Source organism: Myotis yumanensis, unplaced genomic scaffold (genome assembly GCF_028538775.1).
Source record: "Myotis yumanensis isolate MYYU_CA2020_CCGP unplaced genomic scaffold, mMyoYum1.0.hap1 SCAF_3, whole genome shotgun sequence".
Taxonomy (NCBI): Eukaryota; Metazoa; Chordata; class Mammalia; order Chiroptera; family Vespertilionidae; genus Myotis; species Myotis yumanensis.
The window spans coordinates 57,907,975-57,935,339 of NW_027223754.1; the positions used below are offsets into that span (position 1 = coordinate 57,907,975).

General features: G+C 39.8%; 1 protein-coding gene across 2 annotated transcripts in view; it reads right to left on the reverse strand.

Moving 5' to 3' along the window:
• Window positions 1-19,956, reverse strand: part of SLAIN1 (SLAIN motif family member 1) — a 56,025-nt gene extending 36,069 nt beyond the window's left edge. For both annotated transcript variants that reach the window (XM_070407443.1, XM_070407442.1), the window contains exons 1-2: window positions 19,174-19,956; window positions 4,036-4,175 (exon numbers count right to left, since the gene is read on the reverse strand). In XM_070407443.1, the coding sequence (XP_070263544.1) occupies window positions 4,036-4,175; window positions 19,174-19,784 (751 nt within the window). In that variant the 5' untranslated portion in view covers window positions 19,785-19,956. The remainder of the gene's footprint in view (window positions 1-4,035; window positions 4,176-19,173) is intronic.
• Between the last annotated feature and the right edge of the window lie 7,409 nt (window positions 19,957-27,365).

Consider the following 27,365-nt stretch of genomic DNA (forward strand, 5'->3'; position numbering starts at 1 on the left):
CCAAACCGGTTTCGGCAGCCTAGTGTATTTTAAATAGAAAGGTCACAAGAATCAGAAACAAGAAAGGAAAAGGACTTCAAAAGCAATCCTGAAGCTAAAATATAATGGAATAATGCCTTCTAAACTCTGTTGGAAAGGTTTCTCTACTGAGAAACCACAGAATTCCATACCGAGTCCAAAAACCAGCCAAGTGTAAGAGTGAGGGGACAACCAAGGCACTTCCAGACATATGAGGCTCTCCCATGGATCCTCTAGTCTCTCCTACTCCCCCAAAAAGCAACAGGAGAATGTATTTTACTAAAATGGAATATAAGGAAAAGGAATTCTCTCCAGCAAGGAGACAGGTGATACAGCACTGAAGAGAGAAGAAGGAAGGCCCACCGTGACAGCTGTGCACAGGGCCACAGGGAGCCAGTTCAGTCTGGAGTAAGAGAACAGAGGACACTACCAGGAGGAATAGTTGTGTGTTTTTTTTTTAAATTGGCTTTGCCCTAGTTGGTTTGGCTCAATGGATAGAGCATCGGCCTGCGGACTGAAGGGTCCCAGGTTCGGTTCCGGCCAAGAGCACATGCTTGGGTTGCAGGCTTGATCCCCAGTAGGGGACATGCAGGAGGCAGCCAATCAATGATTCGCTCTCATTATTGATGTTTCTATCTCTCTCTCCCTTCCTCTCTAAAATCACTAAATATATTTAATAAATAAATAAATAAACAAACAAACTTGGCTTTATATGTCCAACTGTACAAAGGATGGCTCATTTGGAGAGTCTGGGGATAAATTAATGACAAAGACCAAAAAAATCAAGTAAGTGTCTTTTTACAGTTAACTTTAGGAAAAACAGAAAGTTAGATGAGAAAAGAAACATAATGATAAAATATTGTGTGGCTTAGATGTGACTATTTCTATCATAATCAATTGATGCATCCTAAAATTAGTAAAAAGCTACATGGGAGGATATGTTAAAAAAAAAAAAAAAGTACCATATTGGGGGGGGGAGAAGGGGGGAATTGGTAAAAAATATTAAACCTTCACCACCAAAGCAGAAAGCCAATGGATAATGTTTAAAATTTACAACTCAAGCAATAGCCATATAGGCATGGAATTTATAAAGAGAGGCAAACAACAAAATAAAAACAAATAGCTTTTATTGTTAATTCTAACTGGAAGATTGTTTCCCCCATTGCATTTCAGAGAGAGAGTGGAAGGTGGGGAAGTGGGGGAGGAAGAGAGGAAGAAAGGAAGAGAGAGAGAGAGATGTGAGAGAGACATTGATTGGTTGCGTCCCACACCCACCCCAACTGATACTTGCAACCCAAGAGAGGTAGGTGCTCTTGACCAGGCATTGAACCTTCAACCCTCCAGTGCACAGGCTTATGCTCTAACCAGTGAGCAACACTGGCCAGGGCCAAATAGCTTTTGTTAAGTAATTATATCTAGGTAATAAAACGGAATGGGAGGATGGGGTAGGAATTTGCTATTTTTCTTAAATTACCCATAAGACTAATATTTCTAAACTACAGACAGAATGCTTTATAAAATATAAGTTTCAAAAATAGAAATTCAACCAATGATTACCTGTTCTATGGGGTTACTTCTTATCTCATATTGGGATTATGGATCTTTGGAACAAAAGCATTTGGTTTTGAAATGCTAGCTCTCTGCTTAACTTCTATTACAGAAAATTTAAATAAATAACATCATAAATAAAACTCCAGCTTTCAGTTCATTTCCCCATGACCTCACAATTCTGCTTTAGCCCCTAGTCAATGAGTGGAAAATCAGATAATCAGGCACTTAGTCTAAATTCTCAAAAGCCCCCAGCAATCAGGATTATTTACATCAAATTTAACAAAAGCCTCTCCCCTATTGGAAAAAAAAAAAAAAGAGTATATGTCAATGTACCCTATATGCAAATGGTCTGAAGGGCCCAAATCCAATCTGCCTGTTTAATACCCACCAGTTAAGAATGATTTTAACACTTTTTAATGCTTTAAAAAAATAAAAATATGATTTTGTGACACATGAAAAAAAAAATCACATGAAATTCAAATCTCAATGTCAGAAGGTAAAGATTTATTGGAACACAGCCGTGTTCATTAATGTCTGCATCTATGGCTGCTTTCTAGTGATGGCAAGGATTGTGGGGCTGCAAAGCCTAACCTATTACTATCCGGTCCCTTTCAGAAAAGTCTGTGGCCCCTGAGCTAAAGAACTCTAGTTCTAAATTTTATTTTAAATAAAGTTAAGACACATTCATGTATTTAAAAAATGTACATCTAAAAAGTCCTTGAATCAAGGATAAAGAAATTTAGGGATGAGCTAAACAACCTTGAAAGGGAAATATCCAGAGGGATTAAATGGTGGCTTAGGGTCATGCAGGTAAAAGGGAACAGAATCAAGATTAGTCTTCTGACTCTGAGAGCTGCTCTCTTAGATAAGCATCTGTTGCCAAAGTTTTAACCCCAATACTCCTGTGTTCCTATTCCACTCTTCAACTTTCTATTACTAAATAACTTATTTCACTTTAAAATGTTAATAAAACATGCTTTTTAAATTTGATCTTCTCCAAATATTTAAAACAGACTGAAATTTACTAATGACTGTGCCAAAAAACAAACAAACAAAAAACACAGTTGAGAATACTGGTTAAGGACAGTCTTCGGCACTGGGGACACCCAGGCTCTTATCTCTGCCCCCAGGGTATCACTCTGGCCTCATAATCCCCCAAATTTCTCTAAACTTCACTTTTCTCACCTCTAAAAGTGAGGATAGTACCAACCGCAGTTGAGTGGGGTGGGACTGAATAAAATAAGGGATATGAAAAACTTAATGTTCTATCACAGAATTAAGAGCTCAAGAAATGTTACCTATTATACTTTGTCTTATCACGTCCAAATATTTTTATAATCATTCATTATCCCTGAAGAGCTTCATAGGCACTGTTCTCAAACTGCAGTGCCCATAAGAGCCACACTTGTGAGCTTGTGGATGCCAATTCCCTTGGCGCTACTCCCAGCTACACTGATTGTTTAGTCTGGAAGAGGCAGGAATCTCTATTTTCTTTCCTTTTAATTGATTTCAGAGAGGAAGGGAGAAGGAAAGAGAGCTAGAAAACACCAATGATGAGAGAAAATCATTGACTGACTGCCTTGCACACTCCACACTGGGGATCAAGCTGGCAGCCTGAGTATGTGCCCTGACCAGGAATCAAACTGTGTTCTCCTGGTTCACAGGTGGATGCTCAACCACTGACCCATGCTGGCCAGGCAGAAATCTGCATTTCAAACTCAAGTTGACAATTGGAGGCAGGTAGTCCATGGGATAGAAATATTGTTCCTAGATAATGAATCAGATACTGAGAAGTTAAGAGACAATCAAAAGCCTAAATAATCACAGCTTTAATTAAGTAGTCTACTTAATCAAAGGAGCTGAGTATTACTCATTTCTTTTGCCATTTTTCTTTTTATAACAATCCTAATTTTTTTAAATTTAAACTTGTGTTGGGCTCCATAAGTTAATTAATGCTACATATAATACAAGATTATTTTCCTATTTATGAAGGTTAGTACTTCCAGTTATACAACCAACTAAACAGTTAAGGAACTTAAAATGGTCAGTACTCACATCCAATGAATCTTCAGTTTTCTATCTTGGAATTCAGCCACACAACCTTGTTACTATCCCCAGAGAATTTAAGACTGACCCGTTTTAGTTATAGTATATTTGCAAACAGAAAGAAAAAAAAATGTATTCCTACTGTACAATACAAACTAATACAAGCTAGAAATCTGGATAAAAAATAAGCACGAAACTAAATATGTTCTATATTAAAAACTAAATATGTTCTATATTAATAACTAAATATGTTCTATATTAAGAACCCCTGATGTGTAATACATGTGAAGTGAAGTGCATGCAACAGCCACACCTCAGGGCAAGGCTTTTCCATTTAAGTATCTATTCCAAAATCAGCAAAAACAGAGTTGACAGTGGCGAGAGTCTGAGAATGTAAAGAATGTATCGGTTTGCAATTACCTTGCTCCAGTCTATGGCACAGGGAGCGCCTTGCTGCTTCCATCTCCGGAGTCGGATTATCTAGGACGTGTCTACACCACTGCAAAGGGCTCAGGGATTTTTCTGATGATGAGAATGTCTTTGAAGACCCAACGTATAACCTTAAAAAGAGAAATCTACATTATAGGTATTATATAGGTATATAGAGATTACCTGTCTTCTAGAGAAAAATAACACGTATTTATTAACAATTTCTACCAAAACAGAACTCACATTTGATTAGTTTAAATACCAAAACTACTTTTTAACAGACAAACATCCCCAAGTAGAATGGGGATGCAGTTTGGTGGGACGGACTCCAAAAACTGTGAAAATATATCTACAAGTCAGAGATTGGAGGCTTTTGTTATTGAACTAACCTTGAACAGATACCAGGATGATCTGACTACCTCACTTTTCTAGAAAGAAACATTTTCATCTCTTTCTTGGCAACAGAATCTTACATGAACTTGAGCTAATGTATGTAAGCATGACATAGCAAACAAAGCAAATCTTATGTGCTTTTTATAAGTGAATGTCAGTTGTTTATTCATGCTCTCAACCTTCAAATAATCAGATATTGCTCTAGTCAAAGTCTATTCTAAATTTGGTAAGTGCTTCTTTCTTATTAAAGCCAAACAAACAGCTTCCGAATGTATATTTTAGGAAGAGTTCACTTCTAGCATCTATACCATCCTATATAATAAAAGGTTAATATGCAAATTGACCAAACAGCAGAACGACTGGTTGCTATGACGCGCACTGCCCACCAGGGGGAAGGTGCTCAATGCAGAAGCTGCCCCCTGGTGGTCAGTGCACTCCCACAGGGGAGCACTGCTCAGCCAAAAGCCTTGAGCCTGAGCTCACAGCAGGCGAGCACAGCGGCAGTGGCAGAAGCCTCCACGGCAGTGCTAAGGATGTCCGACTGACAGCTTAGGCCCGCAGAGCGGGCCGAAAACGTCAGTGGGATATCCCCCGAGGGCTCCCAGACTGCGAGAGGGCACAGACCGGACTGAGGACCCCACCACCAAGTGCACAAATTTCATGCACCAGGCTTCTAGTTACAGAATAATGGGTAGGACTCAAAATAACAAAGAGGCACTATAAGTTAAAACAAAGATTTCCTCTCATTGATATACTGTGCTAAGATAAATTTTAGAATTTCAGTGATAGTGTTATATAAAAAGATTTATCTTGAGGATTAACCAGTAGTTAAATAAAAAAAGAAAGAAAATTATAATCACTAATAATTGACCTTATAAAGCTGCTTCTAATTACAGATCTCATTAAAGTAATACTCCTTCAAAGTTACCATAATTCTAATGAGTGCACTTTCTTGAAATCACACTTCATTATTCACTCTTTTTACTGTTTATAGTCAGGACTCCCACCTACTAGAGTAATTTTTATCAGTTATCCAAGATGGTTGGGGAATATACTGTTCATTGGTAAATTATTCTTTTAAGTCAGGGATGGGCAAACTTTTTCTGTAAAGGGCCAGCTAGTAAGTATTTAGGCTTTGTAGGCCAGGCTCTGTCACAACCACTCGACTCTACTATTACAGTCCAAAAACATCATAGGTGATATGCAAATGAATAAGTTCCTATAAACTTTACCTATACACATTAAAAGCGGATTTTCAGATGTCATGAAATAGGATTCTTTTGATTTTTTTCAACCATTTAGTAATGTAACAAACAAGTGCTGACGAGGATGTGGAGAAAAGGGAACCCTCGTGCACTGTTGGTGGGAATGTAGGTTGGTGTAGCCATTATGGAAAACAGTGTGGAGTTTCCTCAAAAAATAAAAAATGGAACTGCCTTTTTACCCAGCAATCCCACTTCTGACTATTTATCCTAAGAATCCTGAAATACCAGTCAGAAAGAATATATGCACCCCTATGTTCATAGCAGCATTATTTACAATGGTCAAGATCTGGAAACTGCTTAAGTGCCCATCAGTGGCTTAGTGTTTGAGTGTTGACCAATGAACCAGGAGGTAATGGTTTGATTCCTGATCAGGACACGTGCCTGGGTTTCAGGCCCCATCCCCAGTAGGGGGTGTGTAGGGGACAGCCGATCAATAATTCTCTCTCTTCATTGATTTTCTATCCCTCTCCCTCTCCATCCTCTCTCTGAAATCAATAAAAACATATTTTAAAATACATATTTTAAAAATCAGTGGTACATTTACACAATGGACCAACTAGGCTGCTATAAAAAAGAAGGAACTCTTACCCTTTAAGACAACCTGGATGGACCTGGAGATTATTATGCTAAGCGAAATAAGCCAGCCAGAGAAAGACAAATACCATATGATCTCACTAATATATGGACTCTAACAAACAAAATAAACTGATGAACAATATAGAATCAGAGGCATGGATACATGGAATAGACTGGCAAATATCAGAGGGGAGGAAGGTGAGGGAGACTGGATCAAGAAAGGTGAAGGAATTAGCTAAAGAACACATATGCATAGCCCATGGACAGAGACAACAGTGTGGTGAGGTTCAAAGGAGGGGAAAGGGGCAGGGGCTGGATAGAGATAGGCAAAGGAGGGGAGAGGGATGAGAGACATCTGCAATAGTGTCAACAATTAAAAATTTAAATAAAAGAAGGAATAAAGTGAGTTTCTTGTAGGCAGTATAAAAAAATAATAATGTAAAAATTTAGCTGACCAGCCATATAAACCAGGCAGCAGGCCCAATGTACCAGTAGGATACAATCTGCTAACTCCTATTGCAAATGAAGATTCTAAAATATCTGTTTTAATCTATTTAATAATAACCCTAATATATCATCATTCCCTGAGAATGTGGATAATCCTGCCTTCATCAAGAGTATATTGATTAATTAAAATTTATAATCCTGGGTCCCACCGCGGTCTACTGGGATAAGATTATCACCTACCTATGTAAATCCATCCCATTCACCCTCCCCTGCTAAAGGACTCCTGAACTGCTAGTACTAGGTAGGTGTCTAGACCCCCAGAAAAGGTTAGTCTAGGCCAGTTGTTCTCAATCTTTGGTGCACTGAAATCTCTTAGAGCAGTGGTTCTCAACCTTGGCTGCACATTAGAACCACCTGGGAATCCTTTTTAAATCCTGATTTCTGGGCCTCATTCTCCAGAAATTCTGTTTCTTTGTTATGGGGTGGGGCCACAACATTAGTAACAAAGAAACAGAATTTCCGGAGGATGAGGCCCAGAAATCAGGATTTTAAAAAGATTCCCAAGTGATTCTAATGTAATGCCAAGGTTGAGGACCACTGTCTTAGAGGGCTTGTTGAAACAAAAATTGTTAACACCTGATTGCAGGCAAGTCTACCCGATTCAGTAGGTTTGGGGATGGGGTCTAAGAACTCCGGAATGTCTAACGCCAGCCGTGGGCAAACTACGGCCTACGGGCCGGATCTGGCCCGTTTGAAATGAAAACTAAAAAAAAAAAAGACCGTACCCTTTTATGTAATGATGTTTACTTTGAATTTATATTAGTTCACACAAACACTCCATCCATGCTTTTGTTCTGGCCCTCCGGTCCAGTTTAAGAACCCATTGTGGCCCTCGAGTCAAAAAGTTTGCCCACCCCTGGAACCAGTTCCCAGGGGATACTGATACAGCTGTCTGGAGACACACTGAGGATGGATGCACTGTGCTAAGCCAATCATAGTAATCCCATTGTTCCTGTTTGCCCAGTGACTGGTTTAGGCACAAGCCCTGGACACAATCCTAACCAATAAAAACTAAGGGGAAATATTCTGATGGGTATGTGGACAATATTCTCCTCATTTTCAAAGGGGTCACAAACGACCCAATTACATGCTGCCTACAACATTTACACTTTAAATATAAACACGCAGGCTAAAAGGATAGAAAATTACAAAAACCTACCCACAAAGAAAAGTCCAGACCCAGAAGTTTTCACCACTGATTTCTATCTAATACATAGAAAAGAATACCAATTCTTGACAAACTCGACAAAAAAAAAGAGAAACACATCCTAACACATCTTATGACATCAGTGTTACTGATACTGAAACCAGACTCAGACCTTATAATGAAGGAAATTAAAGATCAATATCCCTCATGAACATAGAAGCAAAAATTCTAAATAGTTTAGCAAATTGAGTTCAACCATATATAAAAGGCATACTTCACCATTACCAAGTAGGGTTTATCTCAGGAATGAAAGGTTGGCTTCCCAGTCAAACATAAATGTAACTTATCATATGCACTAAAATAGAAAAACCATATAATAATCTCAAAGACTAAAGCATAATGCATCCATTTCTGACAAAAGCTCTCAGCAAGTTAGGAATAGAAGGAAACATCCTTGATCACATTAAACACATGTACAAAAACAGCATCTGTAATGGTGAAGCACCATGAATGCTTTTCCCCTAATATTAGAATAAGACGAGGGCTGGAGGTTCTAGCCAGTGCAATCAGACAATAAATAAAAACAGTTACACTGGAAAGAAAGAAGTAAAACTGTCTACTCACAGATGACATGATTATCTATATTTAAAAAATCTGAGGAATCCACACAAAAGGTACTAGAACTAATAAGGGAGTTTTCTAACAAAACTGTAGGATACCACCAGATCAATGTATAAAAGTTCATTGTATTTCTATATAGTAGTAGCAACAATCAGTATTTTTGGAATTTCACTTTCCACTACACTACCATAAAACCACACACACACACACACACAATGCCTAAGGATAAATCTGACAAAGGATGCCAAGACCTATACACTGAAAGCTACAAAATACTCTGAGATAAATTAAAGATACTATAAATAAATGGAGAGACAATAGTTATGGGTCAGGGCCTGGCCAGTGTGGCTCAGTTGGTTAGGCATCGGCCCATGCACCAAAAGGTTACTGGTTCGATTCCCGGTCAGGGCACATGCCTGAGTTTTGGGCTCAAACCCCAGTGGGGGTTGTACAAGAGGCAATGTACAAGATGAATGTTTCACTTTCACATCTATTTCTCTCTGTCTCTCTGTCTCCCTCCCTTCCTCTCCCACTAAAAATCAATAAAATATTTATGGGTCAGAAGATTAAATATTAAGATGTCAATTATTCTTAATTGAGCTATCTATTAACACAAAATCCCAATCAAAATCTCAGAAGGCTTTTTGCAAGAATGTAACAGCTGACTCTATAATTCACCTGGAAATGCAAAGATCCCAGAATAGCTAAAATAACCTTTATAAAATAACAAAGTTAGACAGCTACTGCTGACTGAGACTCATTACAAAGCTATAGTAATGAAGACAGTTTCAATGTGGCATGAAGATAAATAGATCAATGGACAAAAAGATATGGTCCAGAAACAGAGCTACACATAGGTGGAATGATGATTCTTGGCAAATTACAAAGACAATTCCATGCAGAAAAGATCATCTTTTGAACAAATGCTGCTGGAACAAATGGATATCCATATGCAAAAATAAACTTTGATTGACACTTCCCACAATATCCAAAGTTAACACAAAACAGATGACAGACAAAAATGTAAAACCTGAAAATACAAAATTTTTAGAAGAAAACACAGGTTAAAGTCTTTGTATCCTTGGGTTGGCAAATATTTAATCTTAGATATAAATTCTTATACCGAAAGCATAATCCGTAAAAGAAAAAATTATCAATTAAACTTCCAAGTTAAAACTTTGCTCTTTGAGATCAACCGAAGGACTTGTATGCATCCATATAACCATAACTAATGGACATAAGACACTGGGGGGTAAGGGAGGGCAGGGGCTTGTCAAGGGTGGGGGGGAAAAAAGGACACATATGTAATACCCTTTGTAATGCTTTAAGCAATAAAAAAAATAAAAATAAAAATAAATAAAAAATAAAAAAAAACTTTGCTCTTTGAAAAGACACTGTTAAAAGAACAAATGGCCAGAACCGGTTTGGCTCAGTGGATAGAGCGTCGGCCTGCGGACTCCGGGGTCCTGGGTTTGATTCCGGTCAGGGGCATGTATCTTGGTTGTGGGCACATCCCCAGTGGGGGGCGTGCAGGAGGCAGCTGATCGATGTTTCTCTCTCATCGATGTTTCTGGCTCTCTATCCCTCTCTCTTCCTCTCTGTGAAAAATCAATAAAATATATTTTTAAAAAAAACAAATGATGAACCATAGAGTGGAAGAAAATATTTACAAATCATATATCTGATTAAAAAAACTTGTATGTAGACTATATATAAGCAACCCAATTTTTAAAAATGGACAGAAGATTTGAGCAAACATTTCACCAAAGAAAATCTATGGATGGCAAACGGCAAATAGAAAATATGCTTGTCATTAGGGAAATGCAAACTAGAACAACAATGAGGTTGTTGCAAATGCAAACATCCATCAGATGGCTAAAATGAATAAGACCAGTCACAGCAAATACTGATGATGTGGAGCAACTGAAACTGATACACTGCTGGTAGAAATGTAAAATGGCACAACCACTTTGGAAAAGATTATGGCAGCTTCTTAAAAAGTTAACATACCCCTACTCTCCATTTCAGCCATTCAATCGTCACTAAGTATTTAGCCTATAAAGACATGAATGCATGTGTCCATAACAAAGACTTGCTTGTAATAGCCAAAAACTGAAAACAACCCAACTGTTCATTAAAAGATGAACAGATGCCCTATCCGGTTTGTCTCAGTGGATAAAGAGTCGGCCTGGGTACTGAAGGGTCCTAGGTTCGATTCTGGTCAAGGGCACATGCCCAGGTTGTGGGCTCGACCCTCAGTAGGGCGTATGCAAGAGGCAGCCAATCAACAATTCTCTCATATCACTGATGTTTCTATTTCTCTCTCCCACTCCCTCTCTGAAATCAATACAATATATTAAAAAAAAGATAACTAGATAAACCGTTATGTCCATACAATTGAATAGCTCTCACGATGAAAAGGAATGAACTATATATTTTGATTCAAGGAACAACACAGATGAATTTAAAAATAATTATTTTGATTGTGAAAAGCCAAATGAACACAAATAAATGAAAAAGAGTACATACTATATGATTTCATGCCTCTAACAGTATAGGAAATGCAAACCAATCCAGACTGAAAGAACACAGATCACTGGTTGCCTGGGTTGGAGAAGTGAGCAGGATCAGGAGAGAGGGAATACAAAAGGCCACAAAGAAACTTGGTGTGGGGCATAGCCACTTTTTGATTGTGGTGACAGTTTATGGGTGGACTACATATCGAAACCTATCAAATAGTGCATTTTAAATATATGCAGTTTACATTTCCCCCCCTTAATTAAGCTTTTAAAATAAAAGTCATGAGATAGGAACTGTCCCTCAATATTCTTGAGACTTGAGACTCAAGTAGCCATCTACCACACAGGTGAGTCAGAGAGGAGCAGGTGCCACAGCCCTGACATAAATGAGCCACTAAATTAGTCAAGTGAGAAACTTCCTTATCTTTAGGCTTTCAGTTAATAAAACATCCTCACTGCTTAATAAACCTACAAATCATGTCACTGTCTGAACCTTTGCTTCTTCTCAAATCCTTCTCAGCTGCCATGTGAAGCTACTCTCTGAAGCACTTTCTGCCCATTACCTCTAGAATCACGAGGGGCAAAAGCTCCTATCTTCTGCTACTAGGAAGCTTCCATCAACCAGCTTGCCTCAGAACTTCAGATACTCACACCATTTTTTTTTGGTAGAGGTTTTTTTTTTTTTTTGTGGGGTTTTTTTTTGGGGGTGTGTGTTTTTGTTTGTGTGTGTGTGTGTGTGTGTGTGTGTGTTTTTGCTTGTAGGGGAACTCCACAGGAAGGTTTCCTTCATCTCTCAGAGCCTATGTAATATAGTTCTTTCGTTTCACCACACAGCCTCACAGCAAATTCAAAAGCAATGCTCACTTTCCACAGGCACATTTGATTACTATGTGACTCACTCTGCCATATTTATTTATGGAAATTGCTGTCGTTCATACTCTATTTCCACCCATGCTATTTGTCTGACTCCCACCCTGAAGTTCATAGCACATAGATCATGTGACTGAAAGCAGGGAATTCAGTTGAAAGTCTGCATAAGGAACAACTGGAACCCAAGAGCCCCTACTCTACCCAATAACAGCCAGGCCCACCTCCGCTTCTCCATCACAACCTAAGACCAGAGGCTTACTATGTGGATAGGCTGAGCCAGAGAAGCTCTGACATCAGGCACATCAAATTTAGTTTAAGGAGGGATGCAGAACCTTCCTGAAGTGGAGTATCTAAATGAGAGTTAGAACCCTTTACATCCCTAGACCTGACTGCCTTACTTATAACTTCCAGGAGTATGGAAGGTTTATGTCTCGAAAAATAGAAAAGCCCACGAGAAGACTCAAAGATACTGAAACTTGAACTGCTACCCACCCAATCACTTAGTAAAGTATACCAGTCAAAAAGCTCCACCCCTGCAGAATTTTAGATCAATTTCAACACCTCCTTTGGGTATGAACAGAAAACCAATGAGCCTGGCTTCTGGCTGAGCAGCGCTCCCCCTGTGGGAGTGCACTTACCACCAGGGGGAAGATCCTGCAATGAGCAGATCAGGCCAAAACTAGCTCTCTGACATCCCCTGAGGGGTTCCGGATTGTGAGAGGGTGCAGGCCAGGCCAAGGGACCCCACCAGTGCATGATCAAGGCTGAGGAGGGACCGAGGGAGGGTTTCAGGGCATATCCTGCCTGTCTCGCTACCAGTTGGAGCGTCTATCCCCTGGTGGTCAGTGCACATCATAGGGAGCGGTTGCGCAGCCTTAGCATAGCATTAGCATATTATGCTTTGATTGGTTGAACGGACGACCGGACACTTAGCATATTAGGCTTTTATCATATAGGATCATCTGAGAGAAAATGTTGCATTCATAAAACAAAAACAGGATATTAAAGAGAAATAGTTTCTTCATTCTTGGAAAATGAAACTATTATATTCAGTAAGTCAGTTTGGAAAGGCAAGTTGAAGAAGTCTCCCAGAAGCAAAACAAAGACACAGATTTACAATGGAGATAAAATTAAATAGCTGCACCAGGTGGACCCAGACCTGATTACAAGTTCTAAAACACGTGCGCGCACACACATACACATACATACATACATACATACATACACACACACACACACACACACAGAAGGTTATGGGGGGAAAGAAGCGAAAATTTCTGAGGGCTAAAGGTAGGCCATTGAGTTACAGTGAAAGTACCACAAATGTCCAGTACAATAAATGAGTAAAGAGGCCCATACCAAGGTACAATGTGATATTATAGAATACTAGGGATAAAGAAAGCTGGGGGAAAAAAGGTCAGGTAAGATTATATATCCAAACCACAGTGCACTTCAGTATCTAGAAAATAATAAAAATTAGAACAAAATGGAACAATGCCTTCACACATGAGGGGAAAACGATTGACTTTTAGTCTTTTATACGCAGCCCAATTATGAATCTTGTACGAGAAGAGAATAAAGACATTTTCAAATATGCGGGATTTCAAAGTGTACTTTTCATACATGTGCCCTTTCTCAGAAAGCTAATGGAGGCTGTGCCCCACCTGCAAGAAAAAATGAAATAGGAAAATAATTTAAGAAATAGGAGATCCTATACAGGAATGAAACCTAAGGAATTTGCATGACAATAATACTGGGCACCCAGCCTAAGGAGCAAACAGTAAAGACTGGAGCAATGGGCTTAAGAGTTCCAGAAGGAATGGCACTACAAAATACATTTTTTAAAATATATTTTTATTGATTTCAGAGGGGAAAGGAGAGGGAGAGAGAGATAGAAACATCAATGATAAGAGAATCATTGATCGGCTGCCTCCTGTACCCCCCTTACTGGGGATCGAGCCCACAGCCTGGGCATGTGCCCTTGACTGGAATCAAACCTGGGACCTTTCACTCCACAGACCGACATTCTATCCACTGAGCCAAACCGCCTACATTTTTAAAGACAGGTTTAAAAGATTATCATATGTGTTTGGGCTTACTGAGGAATTTAATGGCTCCAGTAGTATTTGGATAAATAACAATAATAGGTTAAAGAAAGTGAGGAGGAAAAAAGAGAGACCATTATTAACTCTTGGAGGAACAAAGGGATTAGAGACAATAAATGTAAGATACAATTAACAGGGTTCAGCTAATAACAGTTATAATCACAATACAGGCATTATAATGATTTAATACAAAAATTATAAAAAACATGAGAAGGGAAAGGAGATATGGCGGTTTGGGGGTAAGGGAAAGAGAGCTCCTTCCAAAACAAGTCTACAGATGTCTAAGTTCATGTTGTATAAAGACTTGAGAAGTAAAGAACAAAAGAAACAGGTAGAAGAGTATAAAGTGATGCCCGTGTGAAGGACTCGAAGACAGGAATGAGTAGAGGACTGCTGCTTTCTGTAATGAGCCTTGCTATAGGTGAGTTCTGAACTGCGTACATCCTATTTATTGTATTACATTGATAAAACTTTTGAAGTACTATGTAAATATATGGTATTAAGACAAGTGGTTATTTTCAGAGTTAGTCTCCAAATAATGTAGCCCAGATAGCCTCAAGCCTACTCTTTCTATAGCTAAGGACTACAGTTGAATTCAAATAAAGAAGAAAAAAGACAGAGATGCTGTAGCTACAAACTCCTTGAGTACAATATGTCTCTATAATTGGATAAATAAAGAAAAACCTGAATTTCTCCTCACTAGTCTAATCTTCTAAAAAGTCATTTTAAAAATTGCCTTATTCATTGTCATTACAATTCCAGCAACATTTTCAATATCCTATTTTGCCATCATTAATACAACATACCTCCTAGTTGAAACTACTCTTTCAACTTCTATTGTTTAATTAATGGTATTAATTGAGTCTGGCAAGAATATTTGAAATGTCCCACTCTGGTTTTCTCTAACTTTACTTCAATAACTTCCAAAAGCACATGACTAGAAATTGATCCTTCTCATAAACTATCTTCTTTTCCATATATGACCCTAGACTTAATTCATGCGCTAACACTGGGAGGTCAGAAGTAACACAAAGCCCATCATAATGCTTCAAATAAAATACTACTACTGCCCAGAAAAAAATCTTTATTATTCTGAAGTAAATGTTTTAGTTCTAAAGTCATCCTTCTCCAGACAATATAAAAGCAATATCTATTTAACGATCTACCTATATCTATCAATCTATAGATTGATATAGATATACCTATATCTATATTATATCACACACACCTGTCTCTAAAAAGTAATATGTAGCAATTTTCAAAGTAACTCTAAGAGACTTCAATCACAAGTTTTAAGGAAAGCTAAAACATCAGCACTAATAAGCAAAATCAATCAATCCCTAGTCAAATTAAACAGTGTTCAATTAACAAGCACCTGGATACGGTCAAACTGATCAGCCATTGCAAAAGAAAGGTACTACCACACTAAGCTATAAAAGGATATATAACATCTAAATTTTAGTTACTGAACTGTCCTATAGCAGACTCTCTCCTCTCCATCCACAGTTAAGTCTAAACTTCTATTTCAGTGTCTCCCTGAAGTATTTCGAAGTTACTCATTTCAAAGACACATCAGCACATATTTCAGTCAACTCCTTTTGGCTCCTAGGAAACACTGCTGTTTTCAATTAGCATTGTCAGAAAGTGAAGCACCCTCTGGTCTTTTCACTGAAAATCAATTATGGAAAAAAAACAACAGTTTAGGTGGTCTAATTTAGCCGTGCCATATGTATAGTACAAGGTGTTCAACAGCTTTGATGAAAAATTGGCAAGGATTTTAGCCAGCTGTCTGAGGTCTTGGTGTTATACATGGAAGATGAATATTCATTCATTAAATTTTCTTCACTTTGTATACATAACATTTTTTCCTTCTAGAATTATGAACTTTCCTCCTGTCCTTTCCAGTTGGACAAGGTTAAAATCCCTTTACACAAGTCTCAATATTCTGCTGATTACCACTCCACTAAAATAACGGCCCCGTTTTATGACTACATAGCATGTAGTAGCCAGCATGTTTTTATTTTGGCATTTTCTGAATATAGACTTACCTTCCTGGTTGAGGTGTGCAAGAACTGACTTTCCCCAGTGCTACACTATCTTGAGAGAGCTCTGCTTTCCTACCTGTTTTCTCCAAGTTCATTTTGCTTTCAAACAGTAGAAATGGGGAGTTTTTCTAACTCTGACCATAATGCACAAATACATTTACTATTTCAACCCAGGTCGCACACATGTAAAACTAAAATAAGTTTACCCAAGACAAGTTTGTATTGTAAGATATAATGCACTCTGATTTTATATTCTACTGCACTTCATTTAAAAAAAAATGCTGACAATCCACTAAACTGACTTTATAGCCCACTAATGGGTCACATCAAAGCTGAGGGAAATTCTCAATGGTTTAAACACTTCTGAATTTGTGAAAACAATCTGGATTGTGGTCTTAATTCTTTCAGTACATAACTGGAGGAGCTTACATAAGTCATTTCATTTAAGAACTTCAGTTCCTTAACAGTGAAATAAGGGAGCTGACACTATGGTATGGGACTATAATAACTGGACTTAAGAATTAAGGTTCTGGAACTACAGTCAACTTTAATTTTCTGAGACATTTCATTCTAGCAGCACTGTGCTAAGATAACTAGATGATATTATGGCAAAATTAAATATTTAAATTCAACTGAGATAAATATTTGAAGAAATAAGACAACTGTTTTGTTTCAAATCTTTTCATCAAAATGAAAAGCAAAACACATCGTTCTTCTAACATTAAAATTTTGTGTTGTTTTGTTATAGATAGAAAATACATATAGGTTAAGTAATCATTTGGAAAAAAAACCTAAGTCGAGACCACAAAACAGGGACAGTTTGCAGTGATGACAGAACTTTAGAGAGCTTTGCAAGCATTAACAAATGGGTTAAACCCTGGCAATTATTTATTCATCAAAAGGCCCAAATATTGCAATACAAAAATATCTCAATGCATAAATGCTATGATAGAAAGTTTCCTGTAAATCAGGTGACCTTAAAAAATGTTTACATCCATCCCACTAAGATTAATGACCCCTCCCTGTTTTTCCACCTGGGATTCTATTCCTAGGTTTGTTTTGAAGAAGATAGAGTACTCTATAAATACTATGCCATTTGTCTGTAAAAACATTTGTAGTGTCAAGGCAAGATTTACCTATTCACCTATATACTGGAGGAGTAAATTAGTAGAAACTGCTACAATTTAAATCTGCTTCAAACCATCTAAAGTGCTGCTAGGCTAATCCAACTAAGTAGGTGATTTTTTAAAAAGTTATTTCAATGCTATTTTGATTAAAAATAAACTACAAAAGGAAAGTCTAGATATCAAGTACTAGCAATAGTTGGATGATAATTATGGTAGAAATCCATTCAAAAGAGAAAATATTAAAAGCATATTAGTTATGTACATACTATCACCAATCTAATATACTTATAAAATAGTAATAGCATAATAATTTTTAAATGCTAATATTCTAAGGCACATAATTAATCCCCATCAAAAAATACAAACAAGTTCCCTTCCATGACTTAGGTACATATCTTCAGAAAAGGTCAAATGGAGACTAAATCAACCCAAAATAATATGAGAGTGGCATAAGGTCTTATAGTTAGTGATAACCTAAGAACCACCAACAGAGCATTTTCCAGTACCATATTCAGGCTGAAACTGAGCTTACAATACACTTGGGTTCCACAAAAATAAAGGTGCAGCTTCTAAAAAGAATGGCTTAAAGTTCCAGAAAGTAGCAAGTTGTCTTGATTTTTACAGCTTGGAGCTACCACCAAAGAGTAAAGTATTGACAAGGAGGATGAAAGCCCTACATATGAATATGCTCCATGCATTTTGGTTCTCCGAGGCAAACCAATTAGTGAACGCATTTTACAGGGTTCTCACGTCAGAGTAAGGGAAAAGGAACAACACAGTCCCCAAAAGGAAACCAGTAAGGTTCTCCATTTCCAAGTCCCTTCTGTGCAATCATGCAATAGGAAAACAAAGAAAGCCAGGAAAGCCCGGCTTGCAAAAGTAGGAAGGGTCTTAGATTTTAAAAACCAAGATAAAAGAGGGATTGCAGCTCTTCTTCAGGCCACTGCTGTGTGGGGAGAGCGCTGTTCATGTTCCCTGGCATGAACCTAAGTCCCACCCTCTCGGAAGCTTCTACTCACCTGACCGTACCCCACCTCTAGTGACTGAAGAAAGCATATTAGTATTACTCCGTGAGCAAGTTGCATGAAAAATAAACAATACAAGAATTAGAACCCCTCCGAAGTGGCTCACTGATGGAAAGCAGAAAGAGCTAACCAGATTTCAACTGAAAAATAAATTCTGCCAGCCTCACATTTTTTGATAACTGAAAGTTTCTGAAAAATAAAAAAAATAAGTTCCTCTAATCTCACTTTTCTTCAACAGTTTAATTTTAAAAATTAAAGAAAGTCCCTTGGTTGCTAGGCAATAAAGTGTCTTCAAGTTGCCCACTCCATTCCCTGATAAAGCCCCCATTTTTTACAACATGATGGATTGCCACCTTTTAAAAAAAACTAAGTCAGTCTCTGAAATGAGGAGCTGCCAATGAAAACGCAGGAAATGGACACAGGGCTGCACAGCTGAGTGCAGCAGCACTCTGTGAGGAGAGCTTCATCGCTAAGCAGCCTGGTAGCCACGGGAGGAGGGACCACCCGAGAACCCCATCCAGCCTTCGTGTGGGAAGAAAGAACAGAAACAGTCACAGGCTGAGGCCAACCCCTCCCCATCCCCCGTCACTACCGAAAAAAAAGACTGGGAAAAGGAGCAAGCCCGAGTAACAAAAGGACAAAATAGCATGGGTTTTTCAATGAACACGAACGAGGAGCTTGGGACCCAAAATCAGCAGGAGATGGAGGGACCAGTTCATCCCCTTCTGCATGGCGGGAGCTCGTGGAAGGAAGCAGGTTTTCGCCCTCAAGTTAAGCCTCCTTTCAGCGCCCAACTTGGCACCTGCCAGGCCACCACGTCCGGGGGCCCCGGCGAGCCCGCCCGCCCCCCTCTTGCAGCCCACGCCCTCCCCGCCTTCCGGGGCCTCGGAGGCCAGGGTCCTGGGGCAGGGAGCGGAGCTCGGCAATACCAGGTGTAGTCGTCCTCGGTCCGCCAGGCTGCCAGGCTCTCCAGGTCCAGTGGCTCCACCTCGTCCAGCAGCGTGGGGGGCGGTGAGGGCGGCGCAGGGGGTACCCCCGGAGGCGTCCCGGCGCCCCCCGGCTCCGGCCCGCTGCCGCCCGCGCCGAAGAAGCCCGCGGCCGGCTTGAAGTAGACGAAGGACGCCTCGGGGGGCTGCGCCAGGCTGCAGAGCAGGGAGGGCGCGGGGCTGGGCAGACAGTAGGTCCCCGGGAAAGCGGGGCTGGTGCCGCCGCTCCCACTGCCGCCGCCACCGGCACCCAGCGCCAGCCCGAGCCCCAGGCCCCCCGAGGCGGCGGCGGTGGTGGCCGGGGGGCTCCGGGGACCCAACGGGCTGCAGGCCCCGGCGGGAGGCGGCGCGGCGGGCTGCGGCGGCGGCAGCAGCAGCAGGTGCGGGGCGGCGGCCGCGCTGGCCGCCCGGCTCCGCAGCTGCTCGTTCTGCTTCTCCAGCTTGCGCACCAGCTCCTGCAGCTTCTTCACCTCCAGCTCCGCGTTCACCACCGGCCCGGAGCCCGCTCCGGAGCCGCCCCCCGCCGAGGCGCATTTCACCTGCTCCGCCATCATCCTGGGCCCCGTGGGCGCCGCGGCTGCGGGCGGTTGCGCACCGTCGTGCCGGCTCCTCCGGCCGCGGGGAGGCTACGGCTCCTTCCCTGCTTCCCCGGCCGGGAGGGCCGACCGCGCTGGGGCTGAGGTTGCAGCTTAGTCGGATGCTCGCATCAGCACCGGGCCCCAGCCCCGGGCCGAGGCAGCCGCCGCCGAGCTGCTTTGCACATGCTCAGAGCGTCTCTCCAGTCCCCTGGGCGCCCGCGCGGCTCCGGGTTTTAGTCGCGGCCCCAGGGTGGGGTGGGGCGCGGGCACCGGTGGGCGGGGCCTAGTGGAGGACCGGCCTGGGGTGCGAGGCCTCAAAGGGGCGGGGCCTCTGCTCCGCCCAGGCTACCTAATCCCAGGTGTCTGATTGGACCTGGACGAAACTTTCCCGCCAGAGGCACATCCTCCCGCCCCTGGGAGGAGGGCGCAGTGCGAGCCTCCCAGAGCCGGGGGCGGGGTCCCAAAGAATGCGCTGCTGCAGGTGCGAGCCCTTAGAGGCATGCACCTTGCGCCCTCTGTTTTGCTACCTTCCAAAAACACTGTTAGGCTTAGCGACATGATCTGCTAGCCACTAGCTAATGAAACCCGTAGAAAATCAAAAGGCAAGGGAATGTTGCTCTAAGAACCGAAAAGTAAATGCAGGGAAGAGAAAGGCTTTGAAACGATGCTGTCAATCCACTAACGGGTGGATACAAAAGCAAAATGGTGGGAGAGGGGAGGCCGAGGAGAAAGAAGAGATCCCCTCACTAGGAGAGGGAGAGTGGCCAACTGCTGAAGAGACAAATGTTCACTTCAGTTTATTCAAAAATAGTCGAATTTGAACTATTCTATTACCACCAATGTTTGCCCTGATAAAACGATCGTTTTTCCATACCATATATATTCATATATTCATTAAACAAAAAACAGCACCCACTCTGCGCCTGACACCTTTGTAAGACTTGGCCATGCAAGCAGTGAGTAAAACAGATGAAAGTCATTATGCGAGACCCATGAGTAAAATTGGGTAGCGCTCCACCTGTTCAGTAATTTACACGCTATTAAGGTCAGACTTGCTGGGGGACAGAAAGAAAAACAGAAAACCTCAGAACTCTACCCCTAACTCACCTGTTTCTTACATCTTGTGGAAAACATCCGCAAACCTGCTTTAAGACGAGGAAGGAGAGGCTTTAAACGCAGGAGAATTGACTCCAGTTTTCTTCAATCAATGTTGACTTAGCATTTTAAAGGTCTAATACAATCAGACAGAAGTCATAGATTTTATTCTGAGGAAAGTCCACACACTGGTTCTCATCCTCTGATATCTTGTGAAGGGCTGACTCAGGGACTTTACAGACCGATCTTTGTGACAATGTACCACATGGCTCTGGAACACAAACACATTGTATTAGTTGGTCTTAGATGTGGCTCTGTGCCTACCTGCTCAGAAACACTTGTGTCTTCTCCGTTGTCAAACTCTCTCTCTAGCTTCTGTGTGAAGTGGGTGTTCTGTACTTAACTTGCTTGGTGAGAGCTTCAATAAATTAGATAAATGTGTGTGTATAATTACCCAGAACCTTCCTTCCAGCTGGCTATACCACCACCAAACCACCTGTATCACCCATCACCTTTCCAAGTTTCGGTTTATCTTCTGGATATTGTGGTTATTACTAAAACCTGGAGAAGTGGAGTAAGACTACTGAAAAGTCCTAAGTAAAGAATCTATTGAAGGATTTTTTTTCCGCATGCTCAGTGGCAGATGCGGGTAGCAGTATCCCTGCAACACAAAGAAAGGGAGACGACAGACACAATGAGAACAAAGAGCTGCTGAGTTCCACATTAGAAAGGAAATTGGGAATAGGCACAGGCTAGTGAAGACAACAAGAATTAACATGTAAAGAAAAGCAGTCGCTGTAGTGCAAAAGGTATACACTCTAGAGGAGAGGAATAAACAGCCGGTTCCTCCCCCATTCACCCCATATGGTCTATAGAATACATCCAAACAACCAGTTGTCAAGCTTTAGAACTGTGTTTTCTAAGTAACACTTATAAAAGTCTTTGTTTCTTAAAAAGAATGCATTCATTGAAATTTAGACCTAAAAGAGAGATAAAACATTCTGGCCTAAATTTCTATTCTGCAAATAGAAATGTGCCCTCTTCCTGTTTTAAAAGTGTGAAGTGACTTGTGTCTAGAGAAATTTTAAATCATTTCTTTCCTTCCTCTTTTTACCCCTTCTGTGAATTACACATGTATACACACCAGAGACACGAAAAATGCATACTGGTTTTAAGTTGGTGTCCCCAGGATGCCAGTATCTTTAACACGTACATAATTAAAAGAGGTTGATAGTGTCAAGGTTTTAATTAAGCAGACTTGATTTTTTTTATTTTGATGCAAATGTGTAGGCTTTGTGTTTTGAAAGAAATTTCACACGTAGTTGCTTGATTTTAATTTTTTTCATTTTAAATGAAATACACAAGGTGATTTCAGAGGTTTACAAAGCAGATATGAAAAATATCTACATGTCTCATTAAAAACGTTATGCTTTACAGATATGTTTGAAACACCATAAGCTGATGAGAAACATCCATATGCCACGTGTTCTTTTAAGAGAGAAAGTAAACTTATTTTGACTTGTAGTTTTCACATCCATCTCTAATGATCTATGGACATCCAATTGATGCAGCCACAGAATTGCAAAAGGAGCATAGTTTCTTCTTGAATTTGTAAATTGAATTATCCAAGGAAACCTAGGAACAGCTGATTATTTATTATCCCAATTTTATAGATGACCTAACAAGGTTAGGTTACTTGCCCAAGTTAAATCATGAAAATGACAATCCACAGGAGTTTCTAGTGGTCCAACCACTCCTTTCCTTATATCATCGTCTTAGAGTACAATTCCTCTCGGAGTAAGTGCCATGTTTGAAATGTGCATTTTCAATCAGTGCAGTGGACATACCTTAATATGAGCATCACATTCATTCAAGTTGATAGATCCAGTTACTGCAAGAGAAAGTCACCGAATGTGTTAAACTGAGATCAAAGGTCCCTGACTGTGTTTTCATGTGGATTCAGCCCAGACTACAGTGTTTGCTTTTTTTTTTTTTTTTTTGGCATCTTAATGGACATTCCTGTTTATCCACACATAATAGACTTGAATATTGTGACATCCCACTGCCATTGTGCAGTGTCTAGCACAGTGTTTAGCACATAACAAAGAAACATGGAAATAGGTTTTTAAAGAATAGATGAATACATAAACAACTCTCCAAGTTCTAGTTGAAATTTAGACAAGAACCTAATTATTTCCATAAAACTCATTTACCAAATGGTAACAACACAGGAGGATCAAAAGGCTTTTTACAGACCCCATAATAATCAATTATTTCTCATCTCACCCAGTTAAAAGGTAGAAAAACACATGCATCTACTAGTAATTAGTGCATTTTCATGTAAGGGGATAATGCAGAGAGAAAACAGAAGAAAACATGACGCCAGAATTTGTGTAAATACAGGCATTCCTCATTTTATGTGCTTTGCTTTATTGCACTCCACAGATGTTGCTTTGCCTTTTTTTAAATTTTTTTTTATTGAAAGCAAGGTTACGTGTCACTTCATTGCTGTGGCCTGGAACTGAACGCGCAATCGATATCACTGGGATAAGGCTCTAGTCCTCCTCTGTTCTGACCCCACCCAACTCTACTACTCTACTACCCATGTAATTATATCCTATAAAGTCACATGCAGCAGTAGTAGTTATAATAATAATAGTAATCATAACAATTCTGTTTATTTTGCAAGCTATACTTGTCGGAGCCCTTTATAATAAACAGTTATTACATGTCTATTACATTCAAGTCACAATGCTAGATGGTATTTTAAGAGTGAGTAAAACAGTGTCTCTGCCACCAAGACCTTATCTGGTTGGAGAAAAAGAGCATATGAGAAACTAACTATAGTACAAGACTTAGTGTGATAAGGATCATGATGAAAACAACAGGGAGCAGACTGACAGCTGTCAGAGGGGAGGGCGGTTGGGAGGAACCCCACATACAGCAGTATGGTGATTGCCAGAGGGGGAAGAGGCCAAAGGGGAGATAAAGAGTGCCAGAAAGAGACTTGACTTTGGGTGGTGAGCGCATGATGAAGTATATAGGTGATGTGTTATGGAATTGTACACTTGAAACCTGTATGGTCTTATTAACCTATGTCACCCCAATAAATTCAATGTTTTGAAAAAGATAATTAAAAAGGAAAATACAAGTTAACGACATCAGGAATGCCCAAGAAAGAACAATTAATTTGGGGAAGACTTCATGTAGAAAGCATACGTCATTTCATCTGGATCTCTTTATCCTGCTGCGAGCCTTTGGGGCAAGTGTGGTAGTCACCATTAGATAGGCTACAGAATATATTAAAGCAAGGATAGAACTAGGATACAGCACCCAGTTCTAATTCCTAGCTAGTATTATTTCCTCTGTGGTCAAATCGCTTTGTTTTTATCCACTGCTACTCCCATTAAAATGAAACTTTTACAAGTTTATCTTTATAGTAGCTATTGGTGCGTAGTAAATGCCAGCCACTATTCTAAGCCTATTACTTGTATTAACTCATTTACTCATCAAACAAGCCTTTGAGGTAGTTTCTATTGTTATCCTTATTTTATAAATGAAGAAATGGAGGCGGAGACAGGTCAAACAATCTGCCCAAAGTTGCCCAGCCAGTAAGTGGCAGAGCCTGGATTTGAAGCTAGGCAGCCTGGACTCAGAGTTCAAGTTCATAAATTGCAATATCTCTTTTCTGGTCTTAGGCAGTACCCAGCAAAATACCCTGCTCTGGTCTTAGTGACTTATCAATAAAAGCTATTAACTAATGCAAAATCAATAGTCAGGAATGCCTGGAACAACATCTGATTCATTAGCAAGCAAATATTATTGAAACTTTAAAAGTCACCAAGCACAGATTAGAAAGCAGTAGGTTTCCAAGATCAACAAAGTTGCCAGGGCTGGAACAACATTACAATGGCTATTCATTCAATACTTATTTCTGCTCAGATGACAAAAGAGCATAAACCATCACTTCTTTGTTTTGCATTTCTAGCCATTTGGATTCTTCAAATGCCAGTAACCTCTCTCACAGCCTATGTCGGGCCTGAACAGATCCCAAAATGGTTTTGGAGGTATTTTAAAATTTAAAAATGTAATAAATACATTCAGAAAGGTTTTCAAAACCTGAAACAGTTTTTACCCAAAACAGATAGACATTTTTGAACAATAAGCATGTAAGACTGCTTAAACCTGGAAGAATAACCTCATACTTAAAAGTATCTTTATTTTTTTTTTAATTTCCTCAAAGAGAAAAGTGAATCTGGTATGACTTGAGTCTTGCCAGAAAAAAATTGGTAATTTAAACTGCCATCACACTTCTACTCTAGATCTTTTGAAAATATTTGGATTTTCTTGTCTTCCCCAAATATTTTATCATAAGTACCAATGTGGTAGAGTTTTCTTTCTTCAATTCAAAGAATTTTCTTTGATCATTTCCAGAGCTTTTGTAAAACTCCCTTGCAAAAAATTGCAATCACCCTGGAGTGTTTACAAACCAAAGTCAGAAATCATTTGAAAGTCTGTGTGACAGGACAGTGCAAGCAGCCTTCCTATGACAACGGGTCCTTCAGTTCTCCTTCAAGGGACCAGCACAGTTGGCAAAGCCATGACTGTTGGAATCTCAGTTAATGGCACTGGAAGGCAGCGTACAGAGAATAGTGCAGCATTCTCATGGGCAAATCATCATATCTAGAAGTCATAAGCCAGCCTCAAAGAAGTTGCTGCAAGTTTATTCAAAACAAATCGTCAGTGAGTACCTCATCATAGTCTGTGCACATAATTAATTTTCAGAAAAGAATGATAATTCTATCATAAAGGGTGATCTGTGTTTTCAACTGTAATATCTTGTTCTAAATCCTTCACAGAAACAATGATTATAATTGTGTCACAAAAGGATTTGTCATAATGATTACAGTTAGGTTCTTATTTCTTATCTTTGGAGATATTTTTCTTGTTTGTTTTCTGAAAGGAAGATATGTGTCAACTAGCAGAAAATGCTTTTATTAAAGATATGATGGCTTTCACCAAAACAGAATGCAAAAGCTTCAAAGATGAATGAACTCTGGTATCTAAGGAAGTGTCAAATGGGCAGGAGCGGGGAATTAACTCCTGGGATAGTTTTCCAGCTTTCTAACCAGCTTAAAGCCTGTTTTCAGACTCAGAGCTTTATTTGGTTGTATTTGTAAGCATTTTTTATTAGTCTGTGGAAAACAGTGTCTGAAAGCTCCCAGGTGCTACTAATGAACTGGAGGCAGAAAAAAACAAACACAAAAACAATAAAACATGATTTTAAAAGATCAGGCTCATTAGATGATTAGGCCAAGAAATTGCAGATGCATCTCTAAAAATAAAAAAAAAATCTAAAATAATGTATCTTGTAGAAGACGGAAATCCAGGTAATAACTGTGGAAACCTAACTTGGAAACGAGATGGTGGCATTCCGTCACCATGAAGATGCAGTGCCCATGTGGACAAACAGGAAGACAGAGCTGGCTAGGGAGACTGTCATCCTTCCTCAGGTTCCTAGGCTCAGGGAGGCTCCATCTCCCTGCTTCCCTAATCTCCAGGGTAAGAACAAAAGGTCTGGCCAACTGAGTACTAACTTATAAAGTCCCTGCCTAACACTGGCACAAAATCCTTCTACTCATTTCATTGACCAAAGCAAGTCATTGGCTACACATAACTTCAAGGCAGCATATGACAAAAGAATAAGAAATATTTAGTGTTGGCACTGCCTACTAAATATACTTCTATGTGAACTATTTCTGCTACTATATAAAGGGTAAGATTTACCTTAAAGATTTTGGCTGAGCCCTGGCTGATTTTGCTCAGTGGATAGAGTGTTGGCCTGCCAACTGAAGGATCCTGGGTTCCATTCTGGTCAAGGGCACATGCCCAGGCTTCCGGCTTGATCCCCTGTAGGGAGCGTGCAGAAGGCAGCCAATCAATGATTCTCATCATTGCTGTTCCCATTTCTCTCTCTCCCTCTCCCTTCCTCTCTGAAATGCTGTTGTGGTTGTTTGGCTGTAATTTTATTGTTATTGTATTGTTGGCTCATTTGTAATTTAGAAAATATAATTTTACTTGCTTGTATGTATTTTCATCATCTTTTACTACATAAATCTGATTCATTGATATTTGATGAGACAACCTTTATGCCCTAGTACACAGTCAATACTTGAAAATGTTGCATGTGTGCATGAATAGTATGTATCTATTTTATTTGTTAGGTGTAGGATACATGCACACATATAATTTATATACATAGAAATATATAACGTTAATCTAAACTTATAATATTTATGAAAATATACATGATTGAAATCATGTTGCTTATTTATGTTATTTAAATCTTGATTATCCAAGTTTAGAGTTTATTCAGCTTACTGAGATTTAGAAATTATATTTTTTGCATAACTTTCCACTTCTTTGGAATACTATTCCTTTTTGTATCACCTTGATAACTCT